This window comes from Rhinolophus sinicus, linkage group LG03 (genome assembly GCF_036562045.2).
Source record: "Rhinolophus sinicus isolate RSC01 linkage group LG03, ASM3656204v1, whole genome shotgun sequence".
Lineage (NCBI taxonomy): Eukaryota > Metazoa > Chordata > Mammalia > Chiroptera > Rhinolophidae > Rhinolophus > Rhinolophus sinicus.
The window spans coordinates 194,101,022-194,115,902 of record NC_133753.1 but is presented as its reverse complement, the minus strand read 5'-3'; the positions used below and the strand labels follow the sequence as shown (position 1 = coordinate 194,115,902).

The 14,881-nt window shown below is 43.4% G+C and overlaps 1 protein-coding gene across 5 annotated transcripts in view; it reads right to left on the bottom strand.

Annotated features, from left to right (window-relative positions):
• The window catches only part of SEMA5A (semaphorin 5A), a 422,672-nt gene that overhangs the window by 9,844 nt on the left and 397,947 nt on the right, over window positions 1–14,881 (bottom strand). For all 5 annotated transcript variants that reach the window (XM_074329093.1, XM_074329094.1, XM_074329090.1 and 2 more), the window contains 3 exons: window positions 9,372–9,597; window positions 5,972–6,190; window positions 671–841 (listed from right to left, as the gene is read on the bottom strand). In XM_074329093.1, coding sequence (XP_074185194.1) covers window positions 671–841; window positions 5,972–6,190; window positions 9,372–9,597 — 616 coding nt within the window. The remainder of the gene's footprint in view (window positions 1–670; window positions 842–5,971; window positions 6,191–9,371; window positions 9,598–14,881) is intronic.

Genomic DNA, 14,881 nt, shown 5'->3' with positions numbered 1-14,881 from the left:
CATCTTTCCCTCTTTTAAAATGTAAGCACCATCTTTGCAGTTCAGGGGAAATTTGGAAATCAAACCTTATGCCTTGACCCATGTGAAGGGTACATTGTCCCTAAGTAATGTGTCAAGTGCCAGTTTTTGTGAGAATGGCTGTCAGAATTTGCTTTCTGGTCACTTTCAACATATACACACCCTTCCAGAAAGATGTACAGGAGCAAGTTAAAAAAAGCAAGTTTGGGTGTTTCAATGTCAAAGTTAGACTCAGAAGAGAGTGTCTCATTTTCATTCCAACGGTCCCCACATGACAGAAAATGGAGCTAATTCTTGGTTGGGGAGGCTGCTGCAGCTCCTCGCCAGGGCCCCAGTGCCAGCTGGCCTTAAGCACAAACCCCAGACCCATGGTCCAAGCCCGGTGCCTGTTAGCAGCTTCACGAGGGCTCTCCCTGCAGTCTCCGTCACCAGGTTAACTGTTTTATGAAAGCTTTGTTTTAAGTGGGGAGCATCATTTTATTGCAGAACAATGTGCTATGACATCACTCCAAGGGTGACAGTGTGGGGTTGATGTGTCTGTTCCTCTTTGGTACCTGTGATGTGGTAACATCAATCTCACCATTGTACATTGAGGAAAGAGGTATGTTTGTCCCTGAGTCATGCCACGGTGAGGCCTGGAGGTCGAGCTTACCGGGGCAGGGCTGCGTGTTGCAGAGCGCCTCCTCGGTATGCAGCCCCAGACAGATGTCGCCTCCGTAGGCTGGGGCTGGGTTTGTGCAGGAGCGGGTCCTCATGTAGTGTCCACCGCCACAGGTCGCCGAGCATTTTGACCAGGGGGACCAGCAAGACCACATGCCATCCACTGCGAAGAGACACAAAGTCTATCTGTTGAGGCTACAGCTAGAACCTGCCAGGCGGGAACACTCCGTGCACCGCCGGCACTCACAGCGGGGTCTTTGGGGTCTTCCTCCTGGTGCAGGCACCCTTTCTGCCGCTTCCTCCCTACGTGGTTTCAGTTTCTCTGATTCGTTCCCTAGGGAAGTATCACTGAACATAGTATGCAAGTGTGAGAATGACAGGACTGCAACGTAACAAAATCACATCCGCGGGAATGACCACGAACCATGCAGTGCCGTGACTGATGCAATTAACTTCTTGCCTTTGCTAACCGCACAATCGAACTGGCCAGAGGAGACTTACAGCCAAGGACAAAATGTCCCATCACAGCCTTTCTTACTAACTGGATTCCAATTTGTTCCAGGACCGTGGGATAGAGAGAAGCTCACAGGTCCTGTGAGAAGGACTTTGAAGGACACTCAGATGCAGGCACTGAACCATCACACTAAGTGCACACCAGGCGGAGCCGACGGCAAGTTTCCGGGATGGACTGAGCAGTGGACCTGCTACCTACAACCAGACTGTAGGCTGGATACAGAGGCCACTTCTGTAACTCGAACACTGGGCAGAACTGGCACCTGGACTAACTGTTGCCAATCAATGCCTGCTCGTAACCCAGAGCACGTCTCCTGTTTTCTCCAGGCTGGGCTCCTGGTACCTGTGGATGGGCCACCTGAATGCTGGAGACAGCTGACCCGCCTGGATCCCAGTGCAACCTCCTGCATGAGCTGACACTGCTACAGCTGAGATCTCATGCTTGCTTCAGTCTGACTTTGTCAGATACAATGTGGTTTGCTGAGTCCCAGAGTAAAGCTGGATTTTGTCAAGATGTCATTAGATTCTAATTAGTGAGCAGAAGCGTGGTCTCACAGGAGTACACATTTGAGGGCACTTGCACAGCCCTCAACACGACAGATGAGTCACAGTGCCTTACAATAGCAGGTGTCACAGAGTTCAGGTGTCTGAATGCATGCAAGGCAGTCTGGGGCTCAGAAGGGTCTAATACCTCATCTAGATTGGTGCTGGGGCCAGACTTAGAACCAACCGTGTGATCTGAAGACCCTTGGTTTTTCTCTCACATGAGGAACCTGTAGCTCCATGGCCAGCAGGTCCATGAAAAGGTGCTCAACACCATTAATCAGAGAAACGCAAATCAAAACCACAGTTAGACATCACTGCACACCTGTCAGAACGGCTATCAAAAAAACAACAGATAATGGTGTTGGCTGGAGAAATTGGATCCCTTGTGCCCTGTTGATAAAAATGTAAAATGGAGCAGCTGCTATGAGTAACAATATGATGGTTTCTCAAAAAATTAAAGATCACATTCCTGGGTATTTACCCAAACGTATTGAGAGCAGGATCGTGGAAAGTTATCTGTGCCACCATGGCCATTGTATTATTCACAGTAGCCAAGACATGGAAACATCCATGTCAACTGACAGATGAATGCATAAAGGAAATGTGGTGTATACACTCAAAGGAATATGCCACTAAAATAGAAGGTGCTGGGGGAGGGGAAACGGGAGCTGCTGTTCAGGTGTGAAATCTTAGTCATGCAAGATGAATGTGCTGTGTAACACAACGCCTAGAGCTGGCAATGCTGTATTGTGCACTAACACACACTTTGATTCAGAGTCTGCCTCACTGTTAGGCCCCTTCTCGCTCACACTTACTGCTTTCATAATAAAGACAAAATGAACGGTCTTATATGAATTTGAATATTGGTAAAAAGAACCACCTGCACGCTCTACCTCTGTTGGCCAAGATGTGACATCCTTAGTTCTGAATGAAACATGGATTGAATAAAAAGAGTGAAGGACAAACACCAAGATACTTCTCAATGTTGAAGGTAAATTATGCAGGTGAAGGAAGCAGTTGGATCGACCCATAGAAGATGAAAAAGGGTATAATACAGTGTGAACTGTATTATAGTTTATAATACACATTTGACCCTTTTTCAGTGTGAACTGTATTATAGTTTATAATACACATTTAAACTGGAGATCAAATCCTTCACTGATTAATTTAAAAGCTATTTTACATACACCTTAGATTTGCTTAGGCTTGTTTTCAAACTTACTCATAAGGAGGAAGCTTGTTTTTTATAAAATTCAGTGCCCATCTGGACCCAACAGGGCCAAAGACAAATAAATTCTTAGGGAGGAGAGTGTCTGAAATGAGGTAAAAATAGCCCTATAACTGGACCTTTTTGTGGCTGAGCAGCTCTGCATCCAGAGCCCTGAGGGTTTCCCACCCCTCCTTGCTGAGTTATACGCTGTCACGTGTTGGGAATTTTCTAGGAGGTGGGAGAAAGGAATGACATTTGCCCAACTTAGTCCCTCAAACCCATCTACTCCTAAGTGGAAAGCGACAGGGGCCACTCTGAATATTTTCACAACCCTCTATGTAATCTTGGCTTTCAGAAAAAAAATGAGGACAGAGCTATTTTAAGACATTAAGGTTATATACACACGATACTGTTTGACCATCAAATCAACTAAAATAAAACAGCTAAAAGGTCATGTTAATGGGTGTTTCTGAGACAGGCACTGGGCCTGCCCCCAGGACAGGGCAGCACTCCAGCATCGGGAGGGGGCTGCACATTCCACCCACGGCAACGAGGACTCGTGTCTGGAGACTGGTGAAGCGAGAGTACAAGGAGGGGAACTCACGTTCCCATGTCGCCCTCCCTGCTCAGTTTATAGCAAGGGCCTTAATCTAATGATGGCCATGCGGACTCCCTCCCAGCCCCAGGGAGGAACCCTCCACTCTCAGTGCTGGGGCTGTGGGAAAGAACTGGCTCTGTGACCTTTCCCAGCCCCTCGGCATTGCTTGGCTGGGAAAGCTCCATGTTCAGAGTGAAGAGTCTCCTGAGATTGGAGAGATTTGGGCAGAGCAGCCTAGGAGAAGGGGAGCAGCTGCAGGAGGGGGGACGTTATTGGGAGGCTCAGCTACAAAGCTGTGAACTGTGCATTTTCAGTTTAATGTACATGTTTATTCATCCATCCATCCTCTATCATCCATCTACTCATTTATGCATCACCCATCCATCCATCCATCCATCCAGCCATCCATCCATCATCCATGCGCCCATCCATCCATCCACCCACTCATTCATCTACCATCCACTCATCCATTCATCTATCATTCCATTTATCCATCACCCACCCATGAACCCATCATCTATCCATTCATCACCCATCCAGGCATCCATCCATCCATCCATCCATCCATCCATCCATCCATCCATCCAACAAATGATCACTGAGCACTGCTGCAAGCCAGTTCCTTGAGCGAAGAATTCAGAAAGTTCCTTGTACCTCCTGCAAAAGATGTTATGCTTTCATGCTTCTGTGCCTTTAAAAACATTGTACGTGGTATTTGGAATGACCCCCCACCCCCCATGCCCCATCCCTGCTTGTCTATTTGGCCAACTCCTATCTGTCAATCAAGACTCAGCTCAGAGGCAGCCTGCTCAGTGTAGCTGCCATGATTCGGTCTCAGTGGGTCCTTGGCTGATGTAACCACTCCATCTTGTCACCACTCCCATAGCTGGTGACCATGCTGGGTTGGCATTATTCACAGGATGCTTTCTCATTGAAGTTTAGGTTCCTTCTAACTTGGACCATATCACTGCATCTTTCTTTACCCTGAGGATAGCGCCCAGTGGACTATCCAAAAATGCTGATAAATTGACTGAAGGAAGATCAATAACCAGCTGCTTGTTTTGCAGTTGGTTCAACAAACAATCACTGGCGCATTTCTAGTGTGTGCCAGGCCCATGTGGGAGCTGAGGGCACTGCAGTGAGTGAGTGAGACTATCCCAGCGTCCCTGCCCTCCTGGAGCTTTCACTCTGACCCAAGTCAAATGCAGCACACGCAGCTGTAGACAGCACTTGGTATGGCCAGAGGCATCAGGTTAAAGATCCTCTGACTGTGGGAACATCAGGTAGAAGTGATAAAGGTGACAGGGCTGCACCCAGAGTTGTGGCAGGAGGAATGCAGAGGACAGAGCCCTGGGGCTGTGGAAACAGAGAAGACCCTGTGTGGGGGCTCTTTTAGCTCATTTTATTAACCCTGTGCTTGTTTGGGAATTCCATGGAATGAAAAGCCAGGCCTCAGGAGGAAGACCCAGAAAATACAGCTTCTGTGGGCCTTCAGGAGAGGAGTGTGTGTTTAGAGGACTGAACTCAGAAGAAAGTGAACCCCTGGTGACTGAGGTTACAAGGGTCTGGCTTGGCAGAACCCTGGTGGGTCACCCTTAATAACTGTGACCCTGCAGGAATAGTTTGGTGAATCAACGCCAGTTTCTGCAGGGCTAGGCCTATTAGAACATGGGAGGGGGCCAGCCTCCACTTTCCAGGACATGACACCTCTCTGCAGACGAAGGCAGCAAGGCTGACTTGTCCATCAGGCACCATGCCTAGGCCCACAATCCTCGGACGGGCTCACCAGAGTGTTACAGGTTATTTTAAATCAGAAGAAATAAATGAATATAATCCAGACTAGGGTGTATTTGTTTTTAAATCAATGCAGTTAGAATATAGTATCTGTGATTTAGATATCTGTATGCTTATGTGTGTGTATGTAGATACAGGCATACCTCGTTTCATTGGGTTTCGCAGAGATTGTGTTTTCTTACAATTGAAGACTAGACCGTCTACCAGCAAAAACATGACAACTCGGTGATGGCTCAGATGATGGTTAACAATATTTTAGGAATGAAGTATTTTTAAATTAAAGTATATACATTGTTTTTTTAAGACATAATGCCATTATTCAATTAACAGACTACAATATAATGCAAACATAACTTTTATATGAACTGGGAAACCCGAAAATGCATGTGACCTGATTTACTGCGCTATTGGCTTTACTGCAGTGATCTGAAACTAAACCGTCAGTATCTCCAAGGTACATATGGATATATCTCTCTATATCTGTATCTGTATCTGTGCCTATATCTATTATATCTATCCATCTAGCTATCTATCTATAACAAAGCCAGGGAAGATGACTGAGCCGCTCTCGATCAGAACGTTTCCCAAAGCCCTAATTGTTCAGATTTTTCCAGATTCCCCAAACCACTCACCTGGGCAGGGCAAAATGTTGCATTCCTGGTACTCCAGGGATGGGCCCAGGCAGGGCATGCCCCCGTACTTGGGCTCAGGGTTGTTGCAAACCCGCTTCCGGTTCCGGATGCCCCTGCTGCAGTCGCGGCTGCACTGTGACCATGACGTCCAGGCTGACCAAGCCCCATTGACGGTGTGGGCGGAGTATCTCCCAGCACGCAGGAAGTCACCAGAAAGGCCTGTCAAGGTAAAGGCTAACCTGTGATTCCGTTAGTTGTCCAGGTCACTGGAGTCCAAACTAACTTTCATTCTGTGTCAACTGTCTGCTTTATTCTTATAACTGCACCCTCAAATTCAGTTGAACACTTTTTAATCCTTCAACAGCCAAAGGATAAAAACAAAAACAAAAACACAACATTATTGAGTGATAACCTCCTGTAATTCAGGCTTCTGGCTCTGCAGTTACTAGTAAATCAGGGTAAGGCAGCGATCTCTCACAGGTTAGAGGTCTTACGTCTGTAGTTTGTGCATTTTTCAGCGAGACTTTTCAAGAAACTTTCTCACTTCCCTTGGGAATTCTACAGCAACCAGCCCTTGGACATGTGAGGTAGGTATGTGCTTGCCGCTGAGGATGAGGTCTACAGAACAGAAGCACGATTCAGACATTTTCTAAACATCTTTCACCCGTGCACCTTCGCAAAGTGAAATACAGCTGGTGACCGCCGTGGAATAAATGCTTCTGAATCACAGGCCCTGGAGAACCGCATCTGCTCCAGAACCAAGCAAGCGGGTTGAGCCCACGCCCGGAACCGAGCAGTCCTCAATGACCCTGCTATGTGGCAAGAGCTCCCATGAAGTTCAGAGTGCATATACCAGCAAGACGTGTGTCCCCAGGAACAAGTGCAGATGTAGAAGGAGCAGCAGTTGGGGTGCTGGGGGGTCGGGGGAGGGGAGTTGTCTCAGTAGAAACAGACTCTGAGTGCTGACTGTGTGTCAAGTCTGCTCCCAGCACTTTGCACTTGTTAAGTCACTTAATTAGCCACAGTCAAAATTCCTGTTCATTTTAGGGAAAATCCTTACCCACTTTTAATATTGAAAAGTATTCAATAATTTTTCTCAAATGTAGGCAGTGTGACACAGGTTTTAACAAAGAAAGTTTCAAAGTAGGCACAAAAGTTCTGGGGAAGTGTGACAAGGCAAATGTGCCAACAGTCCTGCCCATTGTGAAGCAACTTTGTGGCTTTACTTAAAAACCGGCCGAGACATCCAGGCAGGATGCTCTTCAGAGAACATGGATTAGGAATGTCTTTCTGTGATGAGCCAGTACTCTGGAGTTCACCAATTAAGAACAATAATGCACAATTAAGCCTCATTTTGTGTGGTCAGAGGCAAACAAGTCCAATTTTCATGATATCAATGCCAAAAACATATGGATGGTCATTGGACTGTGAAGCCATTAAGACACGAGAAAGATGGAATCTTTTTAAAGCCATGCCCATGATGTACTTTTGGAGGAAATATAGAATATCTTTTATAAGTGTACATTAAAATTTTCCTTAGTTTATATTAATAACATTTAAAACAAATATTAGCATTGGTTTTATATGTATCTGAGAATGGAAGGAATAAACAACATCTATGTTCAGAAAAGAGAATAAAGTTAATGTATAAAGAAACTGTTACTCATTTTCTACTTTGATGTTATAAGAAATGAGACTGTTCACAGCCAGCTCTAAAATAAGGAAATAAGTGAATGAATTAAAGACAGGCAATCCAGTTAAATTTGAATTACATACTAACAACAAATCCTAACTTAGGATAAGTACATCCCAAATATTGCACGGGACATGCTTATCCTAGAAAAGATTCGTGGAATAGACTTATACTAAAAAAAATCCCGAAAACTATCTGAAATTCATATTTAATGGGATATTCTGCATTTTATCTCACAACCTAACTTGAGATGCCAAGTACAACCCCTGTGGCGTGTATTAGGCTGGTGCAAAAGTAATTGTGGTTTTTGCAATTATTTTTAACCTTTTAAACCATAATTACTTTTGTACCAACCTAACAGATCTTTCGGAAAGATCTTCAGCTATCTATCTCTGGTATTCCATCATTATCTCTTCCTCTCATTAAGGCAGAATTTTACAGCATTAATAAGATCTATTCTCATTTTGCTTGGAATTCTAAGTAGGCGGTGTTTGTTTTATATAAATCATAGACTTATTCATACAAAATTTTGTCACTAAAGCAGAGCTTTTTTTTTATCCCAAGAAACAACAAACAAGCTTGTAAGTTGCTGAACAACAGAGAGCAGGATGGTTTGAGGTGAGGAGACAGGTAACATCATTAACTGAGTAGACAGTGAATGTCATCGAAAACAACATGATTCGGAGTGGCTCTCGATGGGGACTGTTGGTCTTCCCAGAATCCAGGCTGGCAGTGTTAAGCTGCCCGGCCATTTTGCAGCTCCCAGAAGGAGGTATGGTGACCTGTGACATGTGTGCAGTTGGTGGCCTCACTCCATGGAACAGATTCCCTCAGGAAACACGGAGGCGATTAATCACACCTCCATGAATTTATGCCACCGTGTCAGTCCAACATGGTGACTCATCACGTTGGGAGAAAAAGGTAGGACCGCCAACGCAGACGTGCTGAGAAAGGTTGGAGGTGGTCTGGTGAAGACCTTATTATCACTGTTCTCATCAAACCGCATTCTGGGGACACGTGTGAGCACTTGGTTTCTTCATACAACTGGTCTGATTTTGTTAAATTAGATGAGAATGATAGAAGAGATGGAAAAGGAAGCACAAATGAAGGTCTTTGGGACGGTCAGGCAGAGGGTGGAGCTTGTGGTGTGTCCTAGACCTTTCCCCACACTATTAATATGGCATTAAAGGGATTTATAGAACCACAAGGGGCAAAGCAATTTCACAGGCTATTAAAGGATTTTCACACGCTGCCCTTTTTAACATAAAGATCCTTTTATATATAAATAGAGAGATGCACTTCTGTTGCCTTTGTCCAGTGTGAGCTGAATAAAGGAAAAGCTTATTGCTGTTTATATTTTGGAGCCAGAAGAACTATGGAAGGTCACTGATTCTTCCGCAATGTATTTTCTGATACTAAATAAATCTCCCACAAACTCTTGTGGACCTATTATAACTACAGAGTTATTTTGAGGGTTGACTTCACAGACCACCTCAATATACGAGTATAACTGAATTTCTATATAGTACGAGTCTTCCCCATCAATGGGCTATAAAGCCAGTTCTGCTCTAGAGGGATCGTTGTTACAAAGGTTGCTGGACTCGAAGTCACTAGAAGGAAAAACGCCCTCCCCCCCACCCCACCCCATCTATGAACTCACAGGCCTGCCCACGGAAGTGGGTCTGTCCCTATGGCGCCCCTACTCACCATCCGTGGAGCAGCTGCTGGTGCCGTCACTAGAACAATACCGCATTTCGATTCTCTGTCTCCCCACTTCCAGCAAATTCGGGTCGGGAAGGCGGGCTTTGCACGTGTATCGAAACCGCTGCTCGTAGTGGCCTCCGTTGTCAGAGATGTTGACGGGCGTCCAGGGCGTCCAGGGCGTGGTCTTCTTCAGCTCCGGGCACGGGTTGGTATTACACGGCTGGTACTCCTGGGAGACAAAAGTCGTGGCGTGTGCCCATCATAGGCATATGTAGAGGCAGGGGCTGCCTTCCTATCGTGAAAGGCAGGCCCCTCCAAAATGTCAGGTCCTCAGACACCCCCCAGCTGCTCTACAAGGTTGAAAACACATTTTTGTTCAATTAGGTGTTTACGAGAATGTTCAGTGTTCAAGTTAAACCCGAAAGACATCTTCATCGATTCCCCTGTGTCAACAATGACAGTGAGACAATAAACTTTACTGTATGTGGATAAAAATTGTGATCCCATGAAAACACCTCCCTTTCACTTAATAAGTAACAAAAGTGCTGATTCCCCTGATGTTACATTTAGCTGTCTTCCTTAGAAGACTGAAGTTAAAATGATGCCACCATCAGTTGTTTTTATTTTTTTGACCATACTGTGTTCAGTTTGAGATCAACAAATGTTTTAAGCTCTGGAATTGCAGATTCAAAGTGTTAGACTGGTCGGTACCTAAATGATAACAAAATATGTAACTTTTAGTCGATAAGAAGTCTTCACAAGATTTCCCTAGTTACTGCGTCAGTGACATTTGTCGGGTTCAGCTCCCTTCTGTCACTACCAGGTGTCTCCCTTATAAGCACAGGTAGGAGGGTCCTGGGAGCTGAGCAGAGAGAGCTGAAGGACTGACAAAAGGGGCACAGTGTGTTGGTGGAATGGGGGTGAAATTTAAGGGTACAATTATGAAGATCTTCCCAAAGCACTAAAATATTTATTTGGCAAAAATTTTAAACACTATGTCTCCTGAAGCAGGGTCAAATATAAGGGATGCTGGGTTTGACCTTGGAGACAGTACTCCATTGTGATGATATCATTTGAGAACAAAGATGTTTCATTAGAGAGAAAACCCACCATACATAACGCACTCCATGGTGGCCATACTTTTAAAATGATTTTTATCAATGTTAAGCATACCTATAAAATAAGAGTTAAATTACTCTCTAGGCTTTATTGTGAAATAGAGAACTCGTCCATCCTTCCCCCATCAGTTTTAGTTGAACACTTTCATCTTTATCCCATAGAGCTAACAACTAGAATCTTCCACTAGGATTGTGCACTAACTGTGCCATGGAAAAAGAGGTTTTAGCTCTCAACTCCCTACCCCACTCCCTGTGTCTACAACATCGACGCAGCCTTCCCGTCTCCCATCACTGTAACAGAGTTAAACTACACATTCGGTCAAAATCCAGGGCTTGCTCTGCGCACTAAGTGAATACTATCACACCTGAGTTGTGTGGTTGGTAAACTACGATTGATTTGTTTCTTAGCTTGTTCCTTTCCAATCCAGGTCAAGGGCTCTCCTGTTTTATTTTATTTTATTTTTGGGGTGGTGGTGGTCATAGAGGGGATGAGGGATTGCTTAGTTTCTATGTACTTGTTATTAGTTCACCCCTGTCAGGTACTCAGACAAAGTAAGAACTGTCTTTGTGGGTTTCTGGTTTGAAAAACCATCCCTTTCATACTGTATTAGTGAGTGTCCAATAGGAGAGAAAGTCCCTATGTGTGTCCACATCACTGGCGTCACCTGGAAGTCTATTAAAATCTTTACTTGGTCACTATTCTAGTTATTCGAACTAGTTTTCTTTACTCAGAATCCACCTTTTCTGTTTTTCCACGAGGGACACTGCTCAGGAGTCCCCCATGCTGTGACATCACAGGCTTTTAACAGAAAGTGTGAAAAGCGAGCACCACGCTTCCCGGTCTCATCCCGCTCGCGGTTGCCTTCCCCCTGCCCACCCCAGGGCGGCTCATCTCCACCCCACACACCAACACACACTGGAAGAGACATGCCTGCATTTTCCTTTGTTTATGGCATCTTTCATTACAGCATCTTTTGGATGCTGCCTCTGAGATAAAAAAATAGCCCCAATGAACGCCGTACATCCAATCCTGTGAGCAGCTAGCCAGAACACATGAGCTCACTCCTTTTCACTCGAAATGGAAGCCACGTGGTAGGAACGCAATCAGCCTTGTCGGGGAATTTCCGGGCCTGCCGTGTGGCAGCACTGTCACCCCCTGACTGAAAATGCCTTATGCCACTGTCCTCCCCTGCATCAGTCTGTGCCAGGCTGGCTGGGCAAGGGCTCAGGGGCGCCTTGCTGACCCGGACTTAAAGCATATACTATTTATGGACTCCTGCTTAAAAATGGGTTAGGTCTGTGAGTATTAATAATCTCATCCCACATCTTAACACACAAATATAGAGGACATCACCAATAATTCTTAGCTTCCTCACACTAGAAATTTCATCTTTTCTACGGCGATGAAGCTTTGTTTTTGAAATAAATGAGTGGCACATCTATTTTAAAGCTGGCCCAATTGGCTGAGTTGGCCTCTGTGTGCTGTGACAGGGCAAAGGCCACATGTCCCCGAGGTAGGCAAAGCACAAGGGTGAAGGGAATCCATTCAGGCTCACTAGACCCAACCCCTGAGAAACAAAGTCTATTCTTTGTTCATTCTCTTCTCGTAGCACACATTTTAACAGGAGACACAGGACACTCTTTTTTTCAACTGTTTTTTGAGGTTTCATTATGACACATTCACTTCAATGATCGAATTATGAAATGCTGAGAAACGATATGACCAATCTGTTTTATATTAATAACCAAAATTATGAAGCAATTCAACGCAATGATGAGGATTATACGACTTAACTGAATCTGTTTACTGTAATTTACTGATGAACTGTTGCTATAAGTACTCACATTTGAATGGAACTTGAACAGCATTACATGTAATGGTAAAGAAAGAAATTATTTTAAAAGCAATTTCAGGGAGCTAATTACTATTACTTGCCACATAGGATTCTTAATATTCTGGCGAGAAATATTAAGTAAGAATGGTTACTGAAATCAATCCCACTTCTGGGTATATAAGGAATTGAAATTGGGATCTCATAGAGTCCTTCACTCCCATGTTCATTGCAGCATTACTTGCAATGCACAAGATACGGAGACAACCTAGGTGCGCATGGATGGATGAATGGATAAAGAAGACGTGGTATACGAGGTCTGACAATTAAGTTCTCGAACTCATCCTAGAAAAAGTGCTACATGCTTCACTGCTAAACATCACTACGGTCACCTTTGAAGTACTCCCCTTGGGAAGCTGTGTACCAATGCCAGCGCCTAGTCCACCCTTCAAAGCAATTTTGGAATTCTTTTTCTGGAATGGCCATCAGAACTGTCATCGTATTACTCTTGATGTCTTGAAGGCCATCAAAATGTCTTCCTTTCAATATTTCCTTTATCTTGGGGTAAAGAAAGAAGTCATTGGGGGCCAGATCAGGTGAGTAGGGAGGGTGTTCCAATATAGGTATTTGTTTACTGGCTAAAAACTCCCTCACAGACAGTGCCGTGTGAGCTGGTGCATTGTCATGATGCAAGAGCCATGAATTGTCGGCAGAAAGTTCAGGTCGTCTAACTTTTTCACTCAGCCTTTTCAGCACTTCCAAATAGTAAACTTAGTTAATTGTTTGTCCAGTTGGTACAAATTCATGATGAACAATCCTTCTGATATCAAAAGGTTAGCAACATTGTTGCAACAAGTTCGCAAACTTAATTGTCTGACCTCATATACATATACTGCATACAATGGAATATTATTCAGCCATGAGAAAGAATGAGATCCTGCCGTTTGTTACAACTTGGATGGACTCTGAGGGTATTATGCTAAGAGAAATAAGTCAGACAGAGAAAGACAAATTCTGCTGATAGTATTTATAAGTGGAATCTAAAAAAGACAAACACTTGAATATAATATTGTATGCCAACTATAGATAAAAAAAAAAAAGACAAACTCAGAGAAACACAAAGTAGAGAGGTAGGTATGAACTTCCAGTTATAAGATTAACAAGTATGAGGATCTAATGTACAGCACGGTGATTGTGGCTGATAAAAGTGCATCATATATTTGAACGTTGTTCAGAGAGTAAATCTTAAACGTTCTCACTACAAAAAAGAAATGGTAACTGACAGGATAGAGGTGGTAACTAACTGCTGTGGTGGTAATAATGTTGCAATTTATAAATGTATCAGATCAATAAAGTGGTACACTTTAAACTTACACAATGTTATTTGTCTATTATACGTCAATAAAGCTGAAGTAAAGTTTAAAAAAATAAAGCTGATGCACGTACATAAAAAAGTAAATGGTCAATGAAAACAAAGAAAGAAAAAGAAGAATTGTTACTAAAGTAATTTCAAACAGTACTCCAGATATTTTCCCCAGGTATTCTCTGTCTTAGTCAACAGTGATAAAACCATCCATTTAAAAATTTAATCCAGAAACCAGGGATGCACCCTGCCACTTCTCCCTTACTTCTGAGTCAAGTCCTATAGATAGGGCGTCTGTATCCTTTCTCTCCTCCCAACTTTAATTGCTTCTTTTCTAATTCAGGCCATTGTCACCTCAGGACTGTTTCATATATTTTACTGAAGTTTAACTGTCTAGTTATAGATTGCCTCCACCAATATACTGCAAGTTTGTCAAAAGCAAGACTTAGTCATATTTATTTTACATTACCAGTCTTAAGTACAGTAACATTACTTTTTATTGGTGAGTGGAATAATCATTTTGCTCAATTTGCTTATAAGCCCATTCAAGTGGAATTTGCATACATTTGGGGAACAAATTTAGACGGTTAAGTGAGGTTCCCTGTTTTGCTGTTTATTTTTCCTTTGAAAAAACTAAATCAAGATGTCGTGGTGTTAGCATCAAGATAGAAAAATTAAGCAAAAGAATGGAATGGAAATTGCAGAAATAGACCTGTATGTATATGGTTTATCCATTTTTTATAAAGGTGCAAAGCCAGTACTGTGCAGAAAGCAGACTGTTTTCAGCAAATGGTGCTGGAACCATGGGATAGCCATCTGCCAAAACATTGATCAATAAGTTTGATCAATAACTAGCTTCATTAATGATAATAAACTCAAATAAATCACAGACCAATATCTAATACCGTAAACCTTCTAGAAGAAAACAGGAGAACGTGTCTGTAACTCAGGTTAAGTAAAGATTTCCTAGGCACAGTGCCAAAAGCATCACTCATAAAAGAAAAAGAGAAAAGAAAAAATACATTGAATTAATCAAAATTAGGAATTTCTGCTCTTTGAGAGACATTGTTAAGAGAATGAAAGATGAACTACACACTGGGAGAGAATATTTGTAACTTAGATATTTGACAGAAGACTCATATCCATTATGTAGTTAAAAATTAACCTCAACAATTAAAAAACTACAAAAATTGTCAAGTC